The following is a 22365-nucleotide window of genomic DNA, read 5'->3' as shown; positions in this document are numbered from 1 at the left end:
TGGTCTGAAGGCTTTGATGTATCAGAAGAGAAGCTAGGTTTGAAATGCTAAGTAAGTAAACATGGCTGAAGTTTTAGAATGTGAGGTGTGAAGAACATTTGCATTGTTAGATAAACCAGAGTCGTGAATTTCAAAGAGGTGGTAAGGTGTTGTTACACCTAGCCAACAGAGGCTAAGACAAACAGTGTGTTTATTTTTCCCCAAAGCTTATTGATAAAATTGGTACCATGAAAGATTTTTATTATTAGAAAGGTAAAGTCCAAAGACATATTGGAACAGTGGGATTTACATTAAAAAGAGAGAAACGTGAATAAAGGAGATGAGGTTATGTGTGTAAGGGAAGGAGACATTCTAAGATCTAACAAGTGTGAAAAGCCTCCAGCCTCTATGTACCAAGCTGCTACCTACAGGAACCAAAGCTAAGAGAATTCACTGTGAATATCCCTGTTCAGGGTTTCGTGTGTTTTGCCTGGGTCTATTAAAATCTATTTTGTTTTTACTGATGCCTTAATGGAGGTGTAACTGAGAGTCAGGTTAATTAGGGGAGCTGGGAGTTATCACAGTAGTAATCCGTAAACCTACGGATGTGCTTAAAATCTTTTCTTCCATTAATAAATGTTCAATTTGCTTTTGTAAAAACCTATAAGACTCGGTGGTCTTATTACTATTGAATTCAAGGCACGCATCTTGAAATAAAAATACAATTGCAAAAACAGTCGAGGCAGCTGTTTCAAGTTCCCCTCTAGGATTTGAACAGCTCAGCATTTAACATCCGCTGTGCCATAACAAAGGCTGACATTTTGCACTTCAGCAACACTCCCAATCTCTGTCCTCACCAATAAATCTTTCTGACCTTGAGTCTGCCTATCAGTGCAATCTGTTCTAGTACACACAGTTTACTCCCAATTCTGCCATTCTTTGCACCTCCCCCCCACCGTTCTACTTTCAGCTAAAACTTCAGCAGCTTTATGCTGAATGCTTGCTAAGTGTCTCTGCCTGGCAGTCTTTTCCCTTCAATGCCCTCATTAACATCAAAATCCTTGTCTTCGATCAACACCTTAATTGTTCTCCCTCTATTTTTCAGCTTCAGGTTATTTAGAAATGTTGGATATTTTATGCTAGGGATGTTATGCAAATGAAAGCTGTTGTTGAGGCTACTGCAAAGAGGTGAAAAAAGTCCTTCGATATGGTACCTAGAAGCACAGAGGTTTACAATACAGAAGGACGCCATGTCTGCGCCTGCTCTTTGCTTGGGCACTGAAAAAGTAATTCCACAACTTCTTCCTCCACTTCAAATATTTATCCATTCTTTTCTTAAAAGATACAATAGTGTCTGCCTCAATCATTCCTTGGTAAATCATGCTCCAATGACTCGCTACCTAAAGAGGTTTCTCGTGATCACTCTCCTCATTATGTGACCGTTTTAAATTGATAACCTATTGTCACTGACTTTCCAACCAGAGGAAATCGTCTTTCTCCATTCATCCTATCAAAACTATTCATAATTTAAAAAAACTTTTTCAATTAATAAAAATATCCTCAGGCTTACTTGTTGCCATAGAAATAATCTGAGTATTTCAATATTCATAACTTAGCTTTCCAATTCCTGCTATCATCCTGCTGAATTTACACTGAATGCTCTATGACTTTTAATGCCCTTTCTATAATGGTGTGCACAAAATGCTCGTATTTTAAGTGTAGACTGAATGATGTTTTACACAGATTATGAACAGGAATTTCTGCTCAATTGTGTTTTTTTCTGTTGTTGTAATTCGGCCAAAATCAAAATAACCAGCGGAAAAGAAACAAATTGTATTCAATGCAAACTGAATTTCCATCATCTTTTGCACTTGTTTTAATAACATTGCATTAGGTCTGCCCACAAAATTGACCACTTCTCCAGGATGAATTAATCACCAATGGGAGTATTGGCTAACTGTGTGCATCTGAAGGCCTTCAAGGAGGCTCTAAAAGTTAAGTTGGATCTTTTGAATACAAGAATATCAATCGTCACATTTTAAAAGATCCTGAACGTATTTTTTTAAATTTACCAGGAAACTGACTAGTGTACTCTAACATAAGAAAATAGTTTTGTACATTATTTTCCGAAAAAGAAATTTTCAGTAATTTGAAAATCAGGTTATTCACAATGGAGTACTGACACTGACTAAAAATGTTTTAAAAAAAAATTTTTTTTAATTCATTCATGGGATGTGGGCTTTGCTGGCTAGGCCAGCATTTATTGTCCATACCTAATTACCCTTGAGGTGGTGGTGGTGAGCTGCCTTCTTGAACTGCTGCAGTCCATGTGGTGTCAGTACATCCACAGTGCTGTTAGGAAGGGTGTTCCAGGATTTTGACCCAGCGACAGTGAAGGAACTGCGATATATTTTCAAGTCAGAATGGTGAGTGGTTTGGAGGGGAACTTCCAGGTGGTGGTGTTCCCACTCATCTGCTGCTCTTGTTCTTCTAGATGGTAGCTGTCGTGGGTTTGGAAGGTGCTGTCTAAGGAGCCTTGGTAAGTTCTGCAGTGCATCTTTCTGCCACTGTGCATCAGTGGTGGAGAGAGTGAATGTTTGTGGATAGAGTTCCAATCAAGTGGGCTACTTTGTTCTGGATGGCATTGAGCTTCTCGAGTGTTGCTAGACCTGCACACAGCCAGGCAAGTGGAGAGTATTCCATCACACTCCTGACTTGTGCCTTGTAGATGGTATACAGGTTTTGGGGAGTCAGGAGGTGAGGTATTCAACACAGGATTCCTAGCCTCTGACCAACTCTTGTAGACACAGTATTTATATAGCTAGTCCAGTTCGGTTTCTGGATGTTGATTGTGGGAGATTCAGCAATGGTAATGCTATTGAATGTCGAGGGGCAAAGGTTAGATTATTTCTTGATTGAAATGTCATTACCTGGCACTTGTGTGGCACGAATGTTACTTGCCACTTGTCAGCCCAAGCCTGGAAATTGTCCAGGTCTTGCTGCATTTGGACATGGACTTCTTCAGTGTCTGAGAAGTTGCGAATGGTGTTGGACATTGTGCACTCATCAGCAAATATCCTCGCTTCTGACCTTATGATGGAAAGAAGGTCACTGATGAAGCAGCTGAAGATGGTTGGGCCTAGGACATCATGATAAAACCATTTCAGTTGTACTAATCAAACTGCGCCAAGTTATCACTCCTAAATTTATCAAGGAATGTTTTTTAAAATCAAAATTGTCTTTAAAAAATTTAGTTTCAAAATGCTGTCCAATTGTGGTGTTTTATGGCAGATTTTGCATCTGACAATACGCAGCTCAGTTTGAGCAGAAAACAAGGTAGTGACGAATGGGCACTTTTCAAAGCAGGTCCAATTTACTCCCGGGTCGCCGAGTGTGGTCAAAACATATATTGCACTCCTATTTCTTCACATTCCCCTATTTAGATCAAAAGTACTATTGGCCCTATTTTCAAGCCTTATTTACCAAACTTGCACTTTCAGGAAATTACAGAAGAACCCTCAGGAGTGTCTGTTCATCACTGTCTACAGCATCGTTCCATTAATTACATACTAAAAATCCTTGTTTTCATTCCCAAAATATATGATTTTGCATACATTCTGCCATCTGCTAATGTAAGAACATAGAACATTTATGGCACAGTAGGAAGCCATTTGGCCCATCATGTCTGTGTTCATCCTAATCCCATTTTCCAGCTCTAGGTTCTTAGCTTTATAGGTTACAACACTGTGTAGCCAAGCATTCTTTTTAAAAAAATACACTTAGGGTTATTGCCTCTACCACCCTTTCAGGCAGTATCTTCAGACCCCCACGAAACTTTGTGCAGAAAGAATTGTCAACTTGCCTCTAAAAATTCTTCTAATTGTTTTAAATCAATGCCACCAGTAATTGACCTCTCTGATAAGGGAAATAGGTCCTCCTCATCAACTTTATCTAGGCCCCTCATATTTTGTGCACCTCAATTAAACCTCTCCTCAATCTCCTTTGCTCCAATATTGCCTCATAGCTAAAAGTCTCCATTTCTGGCAACATTGTTATAAATCTCATCTATGTTTTCCTAAAACGTTTTATTTGTTCTCCAAATTTTGAAATTGTGTTCTCTATACCAAAATCTTCTATAAATACCATGAAAAATGTTCTGATCCCTGAAAAATATTATTTCTAGTCCTTGTTCAGTCCAAGAAGCCTTACCTGTCTGTCAGCCAATTTTCTATGCATTCAGATATGTCTTCAGTCTAAGATCACACCCCTGAATTTTTCTAACAATATTCTTCTAAGGTATCTTCTGAAAATCCATATATGCTAGATCTACTATTCCTGTTATTTATCCTATATTTTTTCCAAAGGAGCCATTAAGGAGTCTAAATTATCAACCTTAAGAATTTGCGCATAAATGATGTTAGACTAACAACTAACAATTCAATCTGTGGCTTACTCTGTTCTATTCATTTTTTTATTCATGTGAGTGTCACTGGCTAAGCCAGCATTTATTACCCATCCCTTGTTCAGAGGGCATTTAAGAGCATTGCTGAGAGTCTGGAGTCACATGTAGGCCAGACCAGGTAAGGGCAGATTTCCTTCCCTAAAGGATATTAGTGACATTATAACAATCGACAATGGTTTCATGGTCATCATTAGACTTTTAATTCCAGATTTTTATTGAATTCAAATTCTGCCGTGGCAGGATTTGAACCCAGGTCCCCAGAGTATTACTCTGGGTCTCTGGATTACTAGTCCAGCGACAATACCAGCATGCCATCGCCTCCCCCATTTATCAAGGAACCGTACCTTTTACAGTTACCCCTAACAATTTATGAGGTTACACCATCATTTGTAAACACTAATACAAAACCTTTACATAAGAACATCTCCTTTAACACTCCATTAGTAGCCTCTTTCACATACCAGACTTTGTTTATTCATGATTATCTTTAGCACTGTTAGTGCTAATTTTACCGAATGCCATTTAAAGTTTGAGTGTAACTTTAATCTCTCTAGCAACAAAATTCTGTTCTTTGATACATCCTTTCAAGTTTTATTTATCTTGCACTCTATCAATTTCATAGTTAACAAATTCCCATTGATCCATCAACTGTTCGTTAAATTTCTTGCCCAGTTAATTAGAATAGTTCCTTTATCTGATTAAGCTTCATCTTTTTCTCGTTCAGCACACTTTGATTCTTCATTATCCTTTTTATTCTTACATTGAACTTAACCATATTGTGTTTGCTATTTCCAATTTTTCTCTTACTCATCAGTCTGTCAGCCTCCATAGTGCACTTATTTCTGAATTCTATTCATATGTGTTCCCTTTTAATGCAACCACATCATCCTTACATTTTAGCACTACTCTAAAATTCTTTATACTGCCACCTTTGCCCTTCACTACCCCACAAATCTCACCCCCATCCACCTGCCACTTCTCTTGAAAATGTAACTTGGAACATTAAGTTCTCAATCCTGTACAAAGCTAAGTCAGATCTCTCCCATATTTATCCCTCCTACTATATTACAAACCTGAACATCTGCATGGACTGCCAGTGCCACTAGATTTCCTTGTGCCATCTTTTTGTGTCAACCTTTCCATTACAGCTTGCTATATCCACACTTCATAAGGGACACAAGGTGTAAACGTCACAGTGATTGCAAAATTGTGGCTAAATCTGTGGTAGTTTTGAGTTATCTGCATTAGCTCAGAATAGTTTGATTTTTTTCCCCCTAAATGAACTGTATTTAAACCTCAAATTTCCAGTGTAAATTTAAGATTTGTTTCTGTTTGGCCCATTGGTAATCAGTATATTTTAGGTATATTTCATATTTTTATTACAGATTAATTATCTCCAATTAAATCTATGCCATCGATTCCAACATGGACCATGGCTTTTTGCTGCTCTCCCTGCTTTCACAGAAGTTTTCCCACGGATGCCATGACATCCTTCACCCACAGGCCAACGACACAATATACCATTACAGACGCTTTGTTAAGACCAGAAAAATGGCTGTCTAAAGCCCCAGCTATAGAATCTACTATTCTTATTGTTTGCCTGCATATCATCTCCTTACATCTCTCTTGTTCTACAGTGTTCTCAGAGGGACAAACTCTTCGGAGTCACTAACACTGTCCTCACCTCATATTTAACATTCTATATCCCTTGGACAGTACTAATATCTCAGGAGCTCCCGAGTCTTGTCTCCCTCTGCTGTCTCAGCAAAACACCTACATCTTTTCTATACAGTTCACATCCTGAACAGTTGATTAGTGCCTCACTGATGACTGTATTCCAGGAAGTACAGACTACGACAGAGGTTTGCTGTTCCAGAGGGTCATTTTTTCAACACTTAGTACAAAAGTACAGCCCCTGGATATGCCAAAGAATTACAAATTGTGGTGCACACGTCATGAGATTTCCTTGCCCTGCCATCCCTATATGTATAACTAAAAAACGTAAATACACTTAACCTAAATAATCACTAATACAAAGGCTCGATAATACAATTTTGCTTACAGCAACTGCACCTCAATATTGAACATGCTCAAGCAAAGAAGTAATCTTGACATTCTTCAGGCTTTTCACACACACTGGCAGGATGCAGCAACCTGCTGCTACTCTGCAACAAGCAGGAGCAGTTGTAAAGGTATATTTTGAATACTTTCCATATAGGAACTTGTATTCTAGTATTCTCAGTAGCTTGCTTCTGAAACTAGGGTTATGAGATTCCAAATGTCAGATACGTAGCTGACAGAGAAAAAAAAAAGATGCAACTTATACACCTTTTTTTTCTGAAGGCAGTGAGGTGCCCTGAGGTACACTTCCAAACATACCAAGAATCTTACCCAAGAAAATATATTTTATATGGAAGCCTATCAGACTTTGGGGCATCACAATCAAGCCTACTGATGTCCATGCATAAGCATTTTCTAGCATGAATCAATGAAGAGATATCAGTAGAAAAAAAATAGCCATTTTTACTCCCTGTCCTGATGATGGAAGGATTCCTATGAGCATCCTGGTCCATACAACCACACTTCATGCTTCCTCTAATGTAATATTTAAGGTACATCCAGTAGATCTGCAACTGCAATACAGTTTGTCTTTAATGAATCCAACAAAATTTGGCAGGCATTGTGGAACAACTTGTGATATCATACCTTAAGTCTATTGCTATCTAGTTGCATTAGTTGTTCTCCATCAATGTTTTTAGAAACAAATTCTGTAGTGTATTGCTCTAAATTCATTCCCATCAGCCAATGACAGACTTGTTGGGTTGTCCATTCAGAAACAGCTCGATTTTGCCATTGGTTTTGTTTCCCTGCTGTTGCTTGATCATCAAGTACCTGTTTTGCCAAAGTAAAAAAAAAGTCATGGATAAAGTATATAGTCTTTTTATCCTGTAAATGAGGTACAATGAAAATCTTAAGTTCTTCACTTAAAGGGTTGGGTGATTAAAATTAAAGCAATGTCAATACTGGGGAATGGAATAATTTTCATTATGAGCACTCAGAGCCAGATCATTTGTCATCTGCCTTCTCTTATATCAATACCACTAACAATGACAAAAATTGTTACAAAACATATATGGCTACAAATTACAATACTTCTATGGTGTATCCCTTTTATGTATCCAGCAATGTTAAGACTATACGCCATTTGCCATCATATATGACTGTATTCAAAATAAAATAAAAAGTTTAAAATATGAGCTGGTGGAAAGCACTATACCATTTATCTACAGCTCTCTCATTGATGCAACATGTCAAAGAAATAGGAGCCTATCAATATATTGTTGGCACTGGTGCTGGGATGCAGAATATTTTCACATTCGGTTCAGAAACAATAAATGCCAAAGCGCTTGCAATCCTAAACTACCAGATACACGCAGGGAGAGATAAGTCCCTATTTATGTAGTGCCTTATCACGTCTAAACAATTCGAAGTATTTTATATTTCAATTAATTACTTTGAAGTACATCAATTTATGCAGGCAATTGTGGCCAGCATTTTTACACACAGCAAGATGACATTAAAAAGAATGTCAAGTTGAGGAAGTTTTAGTTGAAGAACGTTTACAAGGCACTAGCAAGGGCTGACTAATTTTCTTCAGTCAAATAGGGTTATTTACAACAATAACTTGCATTTATATAGCACCTTTAACTCAATAAATTGTCTCAAGGCATTTCACAGAGACATTATAAAACAAAATATGATATCCAGCCATATAAGGAGATAATCTGGCAGTTGGTCAAATACTTGACCAGAAGTAGGTTTTAAGGGGTTTTAAAGGAGCAAAGGACTGAGAGATTTATTTAGAGAGGGAATCCTAGAACTTAGGTAGCTGAAGACATGGCCACCAATGGGGGGGGGACAATTAAAATCAAGAGGCCAGAATTAGACAAGTGCAGACTATCTTGAAGGATTGTAGGGCAGCAGGAGGTTACAGAGGTAGAGATGAGCCAGGCAATGGAGTAATTTGAAAACAAGGATGAAAAATTTAAAAATGGAGGTATTACTTAACTAGGAGCCAACGTAAGTCAGCAAACATAGGGGTGATGGGCGAATGGGATTTAGTGCAAATTTGGACAGAGGTGGCAGAATTTTGGGATGACCTCAAATTTACTGAAGATAGAATGTGGGAAGCTGTCCAGGAAGCACTACAACAGTCAAAGCTGTAGGTAACAAACGCAGGGGTTGTGGATTTTAGCAGAAGAGCTGAGGCATGGGCGGAGTTGGGTACTGGAAATAGACGGTCATTGAGGCGTATATATGGTTGAAGGCTCATCTTGGGGTCAAATATGACACCAAGGTTGCAAACAGTCTGATTCAGCCTCAGGCAGCCACCAGGGATATTAATGGAGTTGATGGTGAAGGAGTAGAGTTTGTGGCAGGGACCAAAGGCAATGGCTTCAACTTTACCAATTGTAGGAAATGGCTCTTTATTCAGGATGTCGCATAAGCAATCTGGCAATTCAGAGATTGTGGAAGAGCCAAGAGAGATGGCTGTGAGGTAAAGCTGGGCATCATCAGCGTACTGGAAACTGATGTTTCTTCAGATGATGTCGCTAAGGGGCAGCATGTTGATGAGAGGAACAAGGATAGATCTGTGGGGGAACAACCTCTCTAAGCATACAGGTGTGAATGGAAGTAGCCAAAGAAGTCAGCAGCAGAAGTGTCACCCCTCCTACTGTGAAACAGTACCAAGATGATCCAGGATCTCAGGAGGCCAGTTAACGCGATGGCATAACATTTCAAGCAACAATATCCACACTGACCTCTCCAGCATTCTCCTGCACAGCACTCCTCAGAGCAACACAACATGCAACTGCACTCATTCCTCTTTCACATCCCCATTTCAGCAGCCAAAATGAACACACCCACCCTCATCCTACTGCACTCTAGCACCCATGCCTCACTAGCTCTCTCCACAAATGTTCTCCTTCCATCCTATTCATAAAAGCCATTATTAATAGTTATAACTCTCCATTTTCTTTCCTTCCATGTAAACTATGTGATGGGGATCTCACAGCCTTGCAGCTGGATCTATGACCACCCCCTTTGTCTGGTGGAGCAGCACGTGGGTGAAGAGAAGGCAGCTGGAGTCGGTACTGGGGTTGTTCCTGCTGCTCCTCGTTCTTCATTGGATGTGTAAGGTAGGGCTGCGGGAGATGCTCCCATGCCATGGTGAAAGCTGGCAGCAGGGAAGTGCAACTGAAGGTAAATGAAATGCAAGTCAAGTGAAGTGACTTCCAAGAATTTGGCAATCACCTGTCAAGCTTGACAGAGAATCGGCAGTAACCTCCTACCTGGCCATGGCTGTAGCTCTTCAGTTTCATTAGCTACCCAACCTGTATGTCTTTTGAAAGAAGCACTCCTCTCTCTGCACTCACCTCAGTGACCCTGGCGAGACACTGACAATTCGGAAAATTGGTCCATTGGCGTTAAATGCAGAATCCTTGGTTAAAGCAGAACATAACGACCTATTTGAATAATTAAATATCTTACCCGACAGCTGCACATTGGCTCCCATGCTCACTTTGAAATCCACCTGGGTGGAAACCCAGAAGAAGCGGGGAGGCAATGAGGCCAGGACCCCAATCCAACATCACGTTTAGGGGATTTAATTACCGCACGCACCAAAACCTCCCTCCACTTGCCTGTAAAAAGCTTCCGCCTATAAAGTCAATACTGGGTTAAAAACAAGTGAAACTGGTATCTATGATTTCAATTAAGGAGCAATACAACAGTTAAATTGGATTACTCCATGCTCAAACCATTTCTTCGTTCTTCCACTATTGTTCAATGCAAAATATGTGCTTTTCAGTTAAATCCTACACAGCATCTTCAACCTCTGCAAACTGAAATTGCTCATTTCCTTCACTCTATTTTAATTATGCCACTCAATAAACTAGCTGAATGAACTCAGAACATAAATAGGAGTAGGCCATTTGGCCTCTCAAACTTGCTCCATCATTTAATATGATCATGGTTGATCTGGTTGTGGCCTTAACACCACTTTCATGCCTACCCCCCATAACTTTCAACTCCCTTGTCAATCAAAAAACTGTCCAACTTAGCCCAGAATATATTCAATGACCCAACCCCAACGCTCACTGGGGGAGAGAATTTCAAACACTAATGACCCCTTAGAGAAGAAATTCCTCATTTTCATCTTAAATTGGAGATCCCTTACTTTGAAACCATGGCCTCTCATTCTAGATTCCCTACAAAGGGAAACATCCTCTCAGCACCTACCCTGTCAAGCTCCTTCAGAATTGTATAGGTTTCAATAAGGTCAGCTCTCATTCTTAACTCCAGTAAGCATAGACCCAACCTGCTCAACCTTTCCTCATAAGGCAACCTTTTCATCCCAAGAATCCTAGCCTAGTGAACTTTCTCTGGACTGCTTCCAATGCAAGTATGTCCCTCCTTAAAAATAAGGTGGGCGAACATCTAGGTGTGGTCTTACCAATGCCCTGTATAGTTGTAGCAAGACTTCCCTACCTTTATACTCCAGCCCTTTTGCAATAAAGGCCAACATTCCATTTGCCTTCCTAATTACTTGCTGTACCTGCATGCTAACTTCAAGGGGAGGCAGTGGCATAGTGGTATTGTCACTGGACTAGTATTCTGAGGATCCGGGTTTGAATCCCACCACGGCAGATGGTGAAATTTCAATAAATTTGACTAAAAACCTGGAATTAAAAGTCTAATGATAACCATTTGTTGTAAAAACCCATCTGATTCACTAATGTCCTTTAAGGAGGGAAATTTGCTGTCCTTACCTGGTCCGGCCTACATGTGGCTCCAGACCCACAGTAATGTGGTTGACTCTTAAATGCTTTCTGAACAAGGGCAGTTAGGGATGTTCAACAAATGCTACCCTAGCCAGTGATGCCCACATCCCATGAATGAATAAAAAAAAAGCCATCCAGATCCCTCTGTACCTCAGCAGTCTCTCTCCTTTGAAATAATATTCTGCTTCTTGATTCTCCCTACCAAAGCAACCTCACATTTTCCCACATTGTCCACTCAACATATTTATATCCCATTGCAGACTCTCTGTATCCTCCCCACAACTTGCTTCCCTATCGCCAGTGTCAGCAAATGTGGCTACAATACAGTCGGTCCCTTCATCCAAGTCATTGATGTTGTTGAGGCACCAGCACCAATTCCTGTGGCACTCCACCAGTTATAATAAGTTTCCATCCTGAAAATGATCCATTTATCTTGGCTTTCTGTTTCCTGCTAGTTAACCAGTCCTCTATCCATACCTATACATCACCCCAACACCATGAGATCTAAAGCTATCTTATCTTTTATGTGGCACTCATTGAATGCTTTTTGGAAATCCAAATACATGACATGACATCTACTGGTTCCCCTTTATCCACCCTGCTTGTCATATTTTTAAAGAATAAATTTATCAAACACTATTTCTCTTTCACAAAACCATGTTGACTCTGCCTGATGGCATTATGATTTTCTAAATGCCCTGCTAATATCTCTTTAATAATGGATTCTAGCACTTTCCCAATGACAGGTGGTAGGCTAACTGGCCTATAGTTTCCTGCCTCCCTCACCTCCCTGACCTTTTTCTGTCTCCCTCTTTTCTTGAAAACAGGTGTTACATTTGCAAGTTTCCAATTTGCTTGGATCTTTCCAGAATCTAAGGAATTTTGCAAGATTACAACTAATGCATCCACAATCTTGGCAGCCACTTCTTTTAAGACCCTAGGATGCAGGCAATCAGATCCAGGGAACTTTGTCAGCTCAGCCTTAAGTTCCATTAGTATTCCCATGACTCTTTCTCCAATGATCGTGATTAATTTAAGTTCCTCCCTCCCTTTTGCCTTTTGATTTTCTACTATTCTTGAGATGTTTTGGGTGTCTACGACTGTGAAGACAGGTACAAAATGCTTGTTCAACGCCTTTGCCATTTCATTGTTTTCAATTATTAATTCCCCAGTCTCACCCTCCAAGGGACTAATGCTCATTTTAGCTATTCTTTTCCTTTCTATATACTTGTAAAAGCTTTTACTGTCTGTTTTATATTTGCTAATTTTCTCTCACTCCAATTTCTCCCTCTTCATTTTTTTTTTAAGTCATCTTTTGCTGGTTTCTAAAACTTTCCAAATCTTCTGGCCTATCACTAATATTTGCAGCATTCTATGCCTTTCCTTTCAATTTGACACCATCCCTAACTTCCTTAGTTAGCTGCGAATAGTGCATCTTTCTGATCGGATCTTTCTTCCTCAATGGAATATATCTTCGCTGGGAGCAATGAAATATCTCCTTAAATGCCTGACACTTCTTCTCTACCATCTTACCTTTTAACTTATTTACCCTGTCCACTTCAGCCAACTCTGTCTTCATACCCTGATAATTGACTTTATTTAAAAAGACACTAGCTACGGACTAGTTCTTACCTTCAAATTGAATGTGAAATTCTATCATATTATGATCACTATTGCCCAGAGGATCCTTTGCTGTGATGTCTTTAATTAATCCTGCCCCATTACAAATTACCAGGTCCAAAATAGCCTGATCACTGGTAGGTTCTAGAACAGTGTTCTAAGAAACTGTCCTGAATACACTGTGAACTCATCCACCAGGCTGCCTTTGCCCATTTGATTTGTTCAATCAATGTGAAGATTAAAGTCACACGATTATTGCAGTGCCTTTCTTGCAGGCCTCCATTATTTCTTGATGCATACTCTGTCCTACTACATAGCTACTGTTAGGTGGTCTATAAATTACTCCCACTTCCTTTGCTATTTCTCATCTCCACCCAAACTGATTCTACATCTTGATGTTCTGAACCAAGATCATTTTTCACTATTATAATGATCTCATCCTTTATTATTAGATCCACACCACCTCCTTTTCCTTTCCTCCCGTCCTTTCAAAATGGCAAATACCCTTGAGGTCCATAGTCAACTTGCAAGCTTGTCTTGTAATGGCCATCATATCATACTCATCTATTTCTATTTGTGCTATCAATTCATCCATCTCGTTATTAATGCTGTGACCTTTCAGATAAAGAGCCCTTAATTCTGTCTTTTTATCATTTTTCCTCACTCTGACCTCACTTGCTAGTGCACTCTTAAGTTTGTACACCCTGTCCAGTCCTGTCACACTCTAGTTATCATTGCCTGCATCATTACCCTGCACTATTGTCTTGTCCTTTTTAACTTCTGAAATCTCCCTCACACGAACTTTCCTCACCACCTCCGCCAATCCCCTGCCCACCACCGCTCATTTATTTTAAAGCTCTCTCTACAGCTCTGGTTATATAATTCTATAATCGGACACTGACCCTAGTATGATTCAGGTGAACGTTGTCCCAATGGTACAGCTCCCTGTTTTCCTCAGTACTGGTACAAATGCCCCACAAATCAAAATCCACGCCAATCTTTGAGCCACACATTCAACTGTATGATTTTATTTACCCTATGCCAATTTGCTCGTGGTTCAGATAGTAATCCAGACATTACTACTTTTGCAGTTCTGCTTTTTAATTTAGCCCCTGGCTGCTCATATTCCCTTAGCAGAACTGCTTTCTTAGTCCTACCTATGTCACTGATACCCTTACCCTTATCAATTTGCTCATCCTCCTTGCAGTCTCTGCTCTCATCCAGGCAAGCTGCAAAAGCCTGGAACCTGTTGGACAATTGCAAAGGCTGAGGTTTCTCCAGCACTACCTTCTGGATCCCTTTACCTGTCTCACTCGCAGTCACACCCTTCTGTCCCTGGCCACACAACAAATTTGAAATATCTAGCCTAAAAGGTGTGACTGCCCCCTGGAACAAATTACCCAAGTAACCACCCCACTCCCTGAATCATAGTGTCCGAACCACAGACTCCAGCTCGTCGGCTCGGAGCCGAAGTTCCTCAAGTTGCAGACACTTGCTGCAGATGTGGTTGCTGTGGGTCACACAGATGTCCATCAGCTCTCTTGTGTTATGGCTGCTACTCAGGAAGCCCTTGGGGATCAGTGCCTGCAGGGTGAAAGTCCATAAGTTTCTAGTTGGTCCAGCAGGGGCAGTGTTGAAATGTTTGAGAAAATTAGGTGATCAGCAGGAACAACAGAGGCAGCTTGTGGGATGAGGCTTGAGCAGGAAAGAGGTTGCCATGACAGTTATAATGAAGAGCATGATGAAGAAAAGATAGAGTGGAAAGTCAAAAGTATTATATTTTAAAGTACGAAGGAGGAGAATCTTGGGAGGCTTCAAGATGTATGAACTTCTGAAAAAACAAAATCAGGAGGAGGACTAAATAACTACTTCCTGCTTTCACCCCAAACTGGAAAATTTAATCAACTTTTTTCTTATTTTCATCCTTCCCTCACCTTCATATGGTCCATCTCTGACTTATCTCTTCTCTTCCTTAACTTCTCACAGATAATGGCTTTTTATCAGTATCTACTTTACACTCCTACAGTCTCCGTGATTACGCTTCCTGTCACTCTACTTCCTGTAACGGATCTACTCCTTGCTCCCAGTTTCTCTGCTTCTTTTGCATCTGTTCTGATAATGTTCCCTTCCACATCAGTTCTTCCAACATGTCTAAATGAAGCTTCCATTCATGCCTAGCATAGAGCCAGGATCCTCCTGGCTACTGTGTTGTACCCTTTGAGCTGAATCTGTCCTTCTAATTTGCTTGTCTGCTTGTGCTATGTGCATGTGTGTCGAGAAATCTGATTTAGTTAATAGGACCCACAAAAACATGGAGGATTTTTCCAGTTTTTAAAACTTATCACACTTTTTATTTTTCAACATCCTGTTTTATTTACATCAGGTATATTAATTGTTATACTATTATGTTAATTTGGGTTATTTAGGGGTTTTTTTCACCCTCAGAGCCTTGCTCTTATTCTTTTTATCTTTAAGTATTCCTAAATCACCCAGCCCCTGTTCTATGTTCCATCAAACCTGACAGCCCATGATTACTATTTCACCGCACTGACAGTAGTGGTGGCAGGATCGTCACTGGGTGAGGGAAGACTATAATTACAGTGTCAGAAATTCAGAGCCCAGTTTCCATTATTAATGGAATTGTGAATGGATAAAACTGACCAAAAATTGTTCTTACCAGGTTTGGGGCAGAGAAGAGGGAACTTGATTCTGGGACTGTTAAATGCTGACACTGGTTGACAGAAGCAGAAACATGTTCCATTGCTTTCAACATCCCTCATTTTAATAAGTATAAAAATTCAAGAAAAATATAACATTTATATTGCAATGTTCTAACAGCACTTTAATTTTCCAGTAATACATTTTTGTTTTTATAAAGTACCTGATTTAGTTGTGTCATGAAGCTATTAATGTATATAATATTATTGGAAAGTATTTTTCTTTTAAAATAGAGGTTTAGTCTATGGGTGTGTCTTAATTGGATTAAAGCAAGCTAGTCTGGGTGCTTTGATGTGTATAGTTTTGAGATGTAAGAAAGGTACAGTGTATTTGCATTTTTTGAATAGAGCATTCAAAAAGGCGAGTGAAATCTGGGACCTAGTTAGCAGAGACCAAGCAATATGTTTATATTACTAATACAATTGGTACTATGAAAGAGGTTTTATTGTTAGAAGAGGCTGATGATACAATAAGAATTTACATTCAATGAGCTGAGTTAGGTATAACTTCAGCAGTTTTCGTGTGAGGGGCAGAGGCAATGTGAGGTCAAAGTAGCTGTAAGCCTACAACTATCCCCACAGGAACCAGTGAAAAGAACCTCATTTTGAATTCATAAGATGAAAATGCTTTGCCTGGTCTCTGGTTAAGTCTATGCCTTAATGGAGATTAGTTTGGGAATTTGTTTAAAGTTATGATAGTAGTAACTTGTAGCCATGTGTATATATTTAACTTGTATAAATTAGTAAAATGTTTCATTTAGTTTAATATAAAACCTCTCAAGAACTGGTGGTCTGATTCCTGAATTTAGAGTTGCATCTCAAACATACCACTTAAAAATATAGGTTATGACAGCTGTTTAAAGTTTCCCTCTGGAATTTAAAAGGCTGTCTCATAACAGTTGTGTAAATTAGTTATCCCAGTACCAATGAGTCCAAGCTTAAATTTAATTTAAAAGCAGCTGTTTCTAATATAGGAGAAATTGCACATCTGACACTGGTTATGTAATCACAAAACCACTTTTGAACGGATGGCAAATTATACTTCAGCCTATTTAACTAATAAATTTGTTTTTCATTCCAAAGCAGCATTGTATACAGAAGCCCATTTTAGACAGTGGTACCCAAACATTCTTCCTCTGTGCGCTACTCAAGCCCTCGGTTGCATACAGGAAGCATTAGTACCAGTAGCCAGGGATAGCTCCCGTTTCTTGCAATTTTTAAAAAAAACACTAATACCTGGCATTTTCTTTCCCTCTCGCCACTTTACATTGCCAATCTTTTTCCTGCCCAACTCCTCAAAATTCAAGATGGCACTCTTACCCCCGTTGCTACTGCTATCTTGGCATTCTTTCAATTTCATGTTGTTACTGCTTTTCAGCCATCACCTTCAATATCATTCTGCACTCTTCTTCTCCCATATGCTCTTCAGCATCCATCCGCGCTTTGTTGTCTTCCTACCCACTTCATGCTTGCGCTTTTGCCTCAATTTCACACAGCCAATTTCCTGCCTTGTGCATCTGCAAGCTCATCCCCCTCTGTGCCATTGTATTGTATCACCAGCCACTTCAAGCAACTAAACACTGTTTTACACTGTGGGTGGGAATCCATGATATTGGAATAAATTCTTGTTCACGGTTTGCAATCACTTGGAACAGCAGGTGGCAGCAACTGGTAGCAGTGCCAAAGAAATAAGACCAGGAACAGAAGTGATGCTCTGTGTATGCTTATAGGCAGTATTTAGTTTGAACATCCCTAATTTATGAGAATTGCTAATCAAAGGGAACATCTTAGTTATTAAATCAAAGCAAAAAAGACAGTCCAACAGGTCATCATGATATTTTCTTCCTTAAGGAAATCTTGCCAATTAAATATACCAAATATACCAAGCTAGAAAGCTTGGACTTCATTGTGTTCCATTTTGAAGATTGAGAATGAAACCTCCGAATATTGATTTAGTTTCCCCATTAGACCTGAAAAATGCCTAAAAGGTTACATAGTTCTCCTATTACATACGTATAAGTGGAGCCCAGAAGAAATTGGACCTTTTGTTTTATATTTTTGGGTTTCTATGTTAGATATTCCACTTGGATTCAATGTAAATGTGACCTTGCACTCAATACAAACCAGACAGCATTTTTATCTCCTCAATATCTAGGTAAATATAATAATACTTGGATTAAATAGTGAATGCTTGTTCCTGCATTCTGGCTTACTGGAATAGATATATTACCACACAACTTGCTCAACTTCAAAAAATTAAATATACATTCCATCAGACGGAAGTTCATGTTAAAAGCAACAAATGTATTTAACAGTAAATGAACATTTAGTACAAACATTTACAATAGTTACAACCATTATTCTTCTTCTTGAAATGCCCAAACCATAAAAGACACTTCGCTTCTGGTTTCTTTCAGATTAAACTTGATCTTTGAAACACAGTTGCTCATTTTTGGTTAATGTGGAGAAATAAAACAAGCAATCTAGTTTAATCTATGTATTGGCTTCAAATTGATTCACTAAGCTAATGTAGCCAAATACAAGTCAACAATTGAAAGCCCCTGGCCACCGAGCTGTTTATAACAGGGACTACAAAGAATCTTTGACCTCTCCCTCACATAGGTCCAAACAACATCTCCACCAAGGCACAGATGTTAAGCAAAACCATTAAGCCCAGGATGTCCATCACTTTGGAAGTTTGAAATTGAATGAGATGATTTGGTTTATTGATCTGTACTTTGAATTATCTGCTTGACAGATCCCAGGCCAGGTATAATATGATCAAACCATGTATGGCAAGGTCCTTCCAAATAACGCAAATCTCTTCCATGTCCTGACATGTGAATATAAGCAGACTGCAATATGAGCTTTATACGACTTGTGTAAATCTAAAAATAACTAGCAATAACTGACTTTAACCTTCTGCGCGTATTCTGGCCTGTAATAGAAACAAGGACAAAAGTATTGCATTTTTTGTCATTGCTCCACTTCTCCGAACCCAGCATCCTCCAAGCACACTACTTTCCAACAGGCGATCACCATTTAACCACCAGATTTGCTACTTCTAAGCCATTAAGCAACCTCAAGATTGACCCAGATTCACACAATAGACTAATTCATGAGATATGTAAGCATTGAATAGATTTGGTGAGGGGGGGGGGGGGGGTGGATTCGGAGGAGGTGGGATAAAGAATCTGTTTCATTAATACATCAAAGACAACAAAGTCTAGTGTTATGTGATAGAAGTGCTGGACCACTGGAACACTACAGGTTACTGTTAAGCCATCGTTGTTAATAACTTTTATATATCATATAAAGTGCCAAAATTTACAGATGGTACCTAACTGCAGCATTTATTGATGTTAACTAATGATAATCTGTTTTTTCTAAATGAGATACAATTTCGAGCAAGTGTTCATAGTTGGTGGAAAAGTAGTAAAATGTTTGGATGTATAGTTTGAAGGTGTGACATAAAACCTAAGGTGGTGATTTGGAAGTTGTATTTGGTCTTGGTCTACTATATCTCGACAGCCCTGATCAGTTTTAGTTTTCATAATACAAGGAGAAAGTAGCATGATTGGAATGAATCCAGGAAAGGAATACAGGGGTGAAGAATTACAGTTTGCCCTGGAACTTTATTCTCTAGACAAAAGGGCAATGAGAGAACACTTAATAGAGGACTTGGAATGAGGTAGGTTCTTCTGATAGGAAGTGGCCTTGAAGACTAGGGATCATAGCGTTAAGTTAGGCGTGTCAAAGAAAATACAAAATTTGGGCAATACTCTTTTTAGTAAGGCAGTAAAATAAGTGCGGAACAGATTACTTGTATGATTAATGCAACAAAAAGCAATGGCAGATTTTGAAAAAGAGCCATATGATATACTATAAGGAAAGCAGGTATAGAACTATTAGTTCCAGAATCAAAGTAAAGAAACTGGTAGGTGATTCAGTAAAGTTGGCTAGATAAAGTAATAAGGTACTCCTGTCCAAAACATTACTAATTATTTTGTTGTGGAGAAGCATGCTCATCCCCGGAAATGTAGTGCCCTACCAATTTACCATCTTCTGCTTCCATAAAGGAGAGCTTTCTTAACTACAGATAGATGAGATAAAGTAGAAAACAGGACTGCGACATGCATTTGCAGTAAGCTAGACTTACACTTTTAATCACTGAAAACAATGTTACAATATTAAAAAGCGAGGGATTACAAAAGTCTTGCCATTTAAATTGTCAGAATGTCTCAGATTATTTTCACGCAATCTCTGTCACACATTATTCTCTATAAAAGAGAGATATGCGATGTTTAATGTTCAGACCTTGGATTTGGACAACTCAAAAGCAAAAACCACCTTAGTATTGAGGTTTCTCTGCCATAAGAGAGCTTTAGTCCTAGGAAATTGAAGGTGAGCGTAGCCACCAATGGTGGAGCGATTAAAAATCGGGGATGCTCAAGCTGCCAGAAGCAGTCAGGGGAGCACAGGTACCTTGGAGGGGGTTGGGGGGGCTGGAGGAGATTACAGACGGAGGGAGGGGGTGAAGCTATGGAGGGATTTGAGAAAAGAAAAAAGCTGGTTTTTTTTCTAAGTATAGCCTTTATTTAAAATACAAATATAAGGTGAAATCTAAATAAAATAATTCAAAGAATAGGAACAGCATTGTTTCCTGCACACTATCTTTGTGTTACCCAAAACCCAATCAGGACAGTTATGTCTATAACCTACTATAGGAGTACAACTGGCACCATGTCACATTTATATACACAAATTATTTCTGCAAAGTAAGTGAAGACATGTAACTAGCATCTTCCAGTCTCCTAAATATTCCTTCCACTGCTACAATATAGCAATGAAACTAATCAGTACCAATATTCTGTTAATTATTCAAAAACACATTTACATCAAGAGACTACCTGGTCATGAAAGCACCTGAATTGTAAGAAAGGAACAAATAGCAATTATTTTCAACTCACTTTACTTCTAGGCTTCTCCTTGTCCTGTTCACAAACGATGTCATGTGAATTTGAAGGTGAATGAAGACTGCTGTTGGAAGAGACAGCTTCCTTACGACTATCCCCAAACCAAGAAAAAGGCATGCAAGTTGGTATGGATGTGACTGATTCTGCAGCAGAAAGGTTACCACCTGAGCACTCAAGCATTTCTTTAGATCCCCTGTCATACACAAAAGTAAAAAAGTATGAGATTATTCTTTACATGTAAGTCACATGAATTAACCAACAGGCTAAGAAAACTACATGCAATGCCTAACCCTACCAAAATTATTAATTTTATAAACGCAAAATGCAAGCAAACTCTACTGACAATGATTTAGGGAACCATTGGGTTACACAGTTTTCACAAATATTTGAACATTTAAAATCTGAATACATGAGGCAGTTAAAGATTACAATTGTGTAATTATAGCAGAATACCTGCTATCAAGAGAAGTTCTACGATCTTCTTTATCTAATTTCTTGCCTTTTCCACCAGATTTTCTTAATCCACTTTTTATGTAAAAAAAGGTGGGGTAAGAGAGGAGAAAAAAAAGTTATACCATTAGAAATCATTGTATGTATTCACAAGTACTGCTAATCAGTGGATATTGCCTACTAACAATAAACCCAAATTATGTTCTGAATTTTATGTTCTGAATTTTTAAAGTAGCTTTACTTCCCCAAATGTTGCCTTGTTTTTTGTTCTCCCCGTGCTTAAAACCATATTCTAATAGAAGGTGCTTTCACATTCTTATAGGTTTAGCTTGGATCACAGGAGGAAAAGTGGGTCTATGATTCTGCTGCAGAGAGAAGTTAAAATTTAGCAGTGCAAATCATAGGGAGACAGCACACAAACAGTGGCCCCCACAATCCTAATTTACCAAGTGACAACATCCTCCTCATCCACTGTGAGCAGGTACTTGCCCTCATGTCTCCAGCAATACTACTCTAAAGGCGTCAAGGGGTATGGGGAGAGAGCGGGATGGTGTTGAGATGGGGGATCAGCCATGATCATATTGAATGGTGGAGCAGGCTTGAAGGGCTGAATGACCTACTTCTGCTTCTATTTTCTATGTTTCTATGTCTACTCTTCATGAAAGTGGCCCAGGTGACTCATCAGTGCCATATTTTTTCAAATACACAATACCTCTGACAGTTCAGCAGGTTTTGATCAGTTTTAAGATTCAAGATATGTAGGTTAAGATCTAATACCAAGCTATAAGTATGCAGCTTACATCTTATATTTGAATCGAATTTGCTAACTTCAATGTATTAATTTAATATTGGAAGCCAGCCTTTAACAAAATTTTTTAAAAATTAGACTACAGAGATCAAATGATACCCATGATGAGAGCCAACTATGAATACTGGCAGACTATTCAATTATTTAAGTGCAGGGTTGAACACAACCAATACTGAATATGTTTTCAGGCACACACACACACACACAGACTTTCAACAGGAGTTCTGGAAAGGGTTCAGGAATGGGATCTGTGGCTGATCATCAACTCCTTAAAGTTGTGAAAAAAACAAAAGCTTAAAATTGTTAGCTGGGATAAGGGATGTCTGGATAAGATGGGCGATGAGAATGAAAGAGGTAGCATCCAGGATAAACTATAGTTTATGGAGGGATCATTAGCAGTGGACAGCAAGAAGGGTGCTGGAGAAGTAATAAGGACATGAACTAAAGTTTCCTGTACAGGAAGTAGTAGATGGGACAGAAACAACAATGCTACTTAGATGAAAGAAAC

The 22365-nt window shown here is 39.0% G+C and overlaps 1 protein-coding gene across 5 annotated transcripts in view; it reads right to left on the bottom strand.

The window, feature by feature from the left end:
• LOC144686636 (neurabin-1-like) overlaps nt 1–22365 on the bottom strand; it is a 112787-nt gene that overhangs the window by 4839 nt on the left and 85583 nt on the right. For 4 of the 5 annotated variants that reach the window (XM_078552097.1, XM_078552099.1, XM_078552096.1 and 1 more), the window contains 3 exons: nt 21053–21124; nt 20594–20792; nt 7148–7333 (listed from right to left, as the gene is read on the bottom strand). In XM_078552097.1, the coding sequence (XP_078408223.1) occupies nt 7148–7333; nt 20594–20792; nt 21053–21124 (457 nt within the window). Of the gene's footprint in view, nt 1–2909; nt 3119–7147; nt 7334–20593; nt 20793–21052; nt 21125–22365 lie in introns of those variants that run through there. The other variant, XM_078552100.1, reaches the window with a different exon arrangement.

This window comes from Cetorhinus maximus, chromosome 11, assembly GCF_964194155.1.
Source record: "Cetorhinus maximus chromosome 11, sCetMax3.hap1.1, whole genome shotgun sequence".
NCBI lineage: Eukaryota > Metazoa > Chordata > Chondrichthyes > Lamniformes > Cetorhinidae > Cetorhinus > Cetorhinus maximus.
Note: the sequence above shows the minus strand (reverse complement) of the source record. Positions and strands in the feature narration are given on the sequence as shown.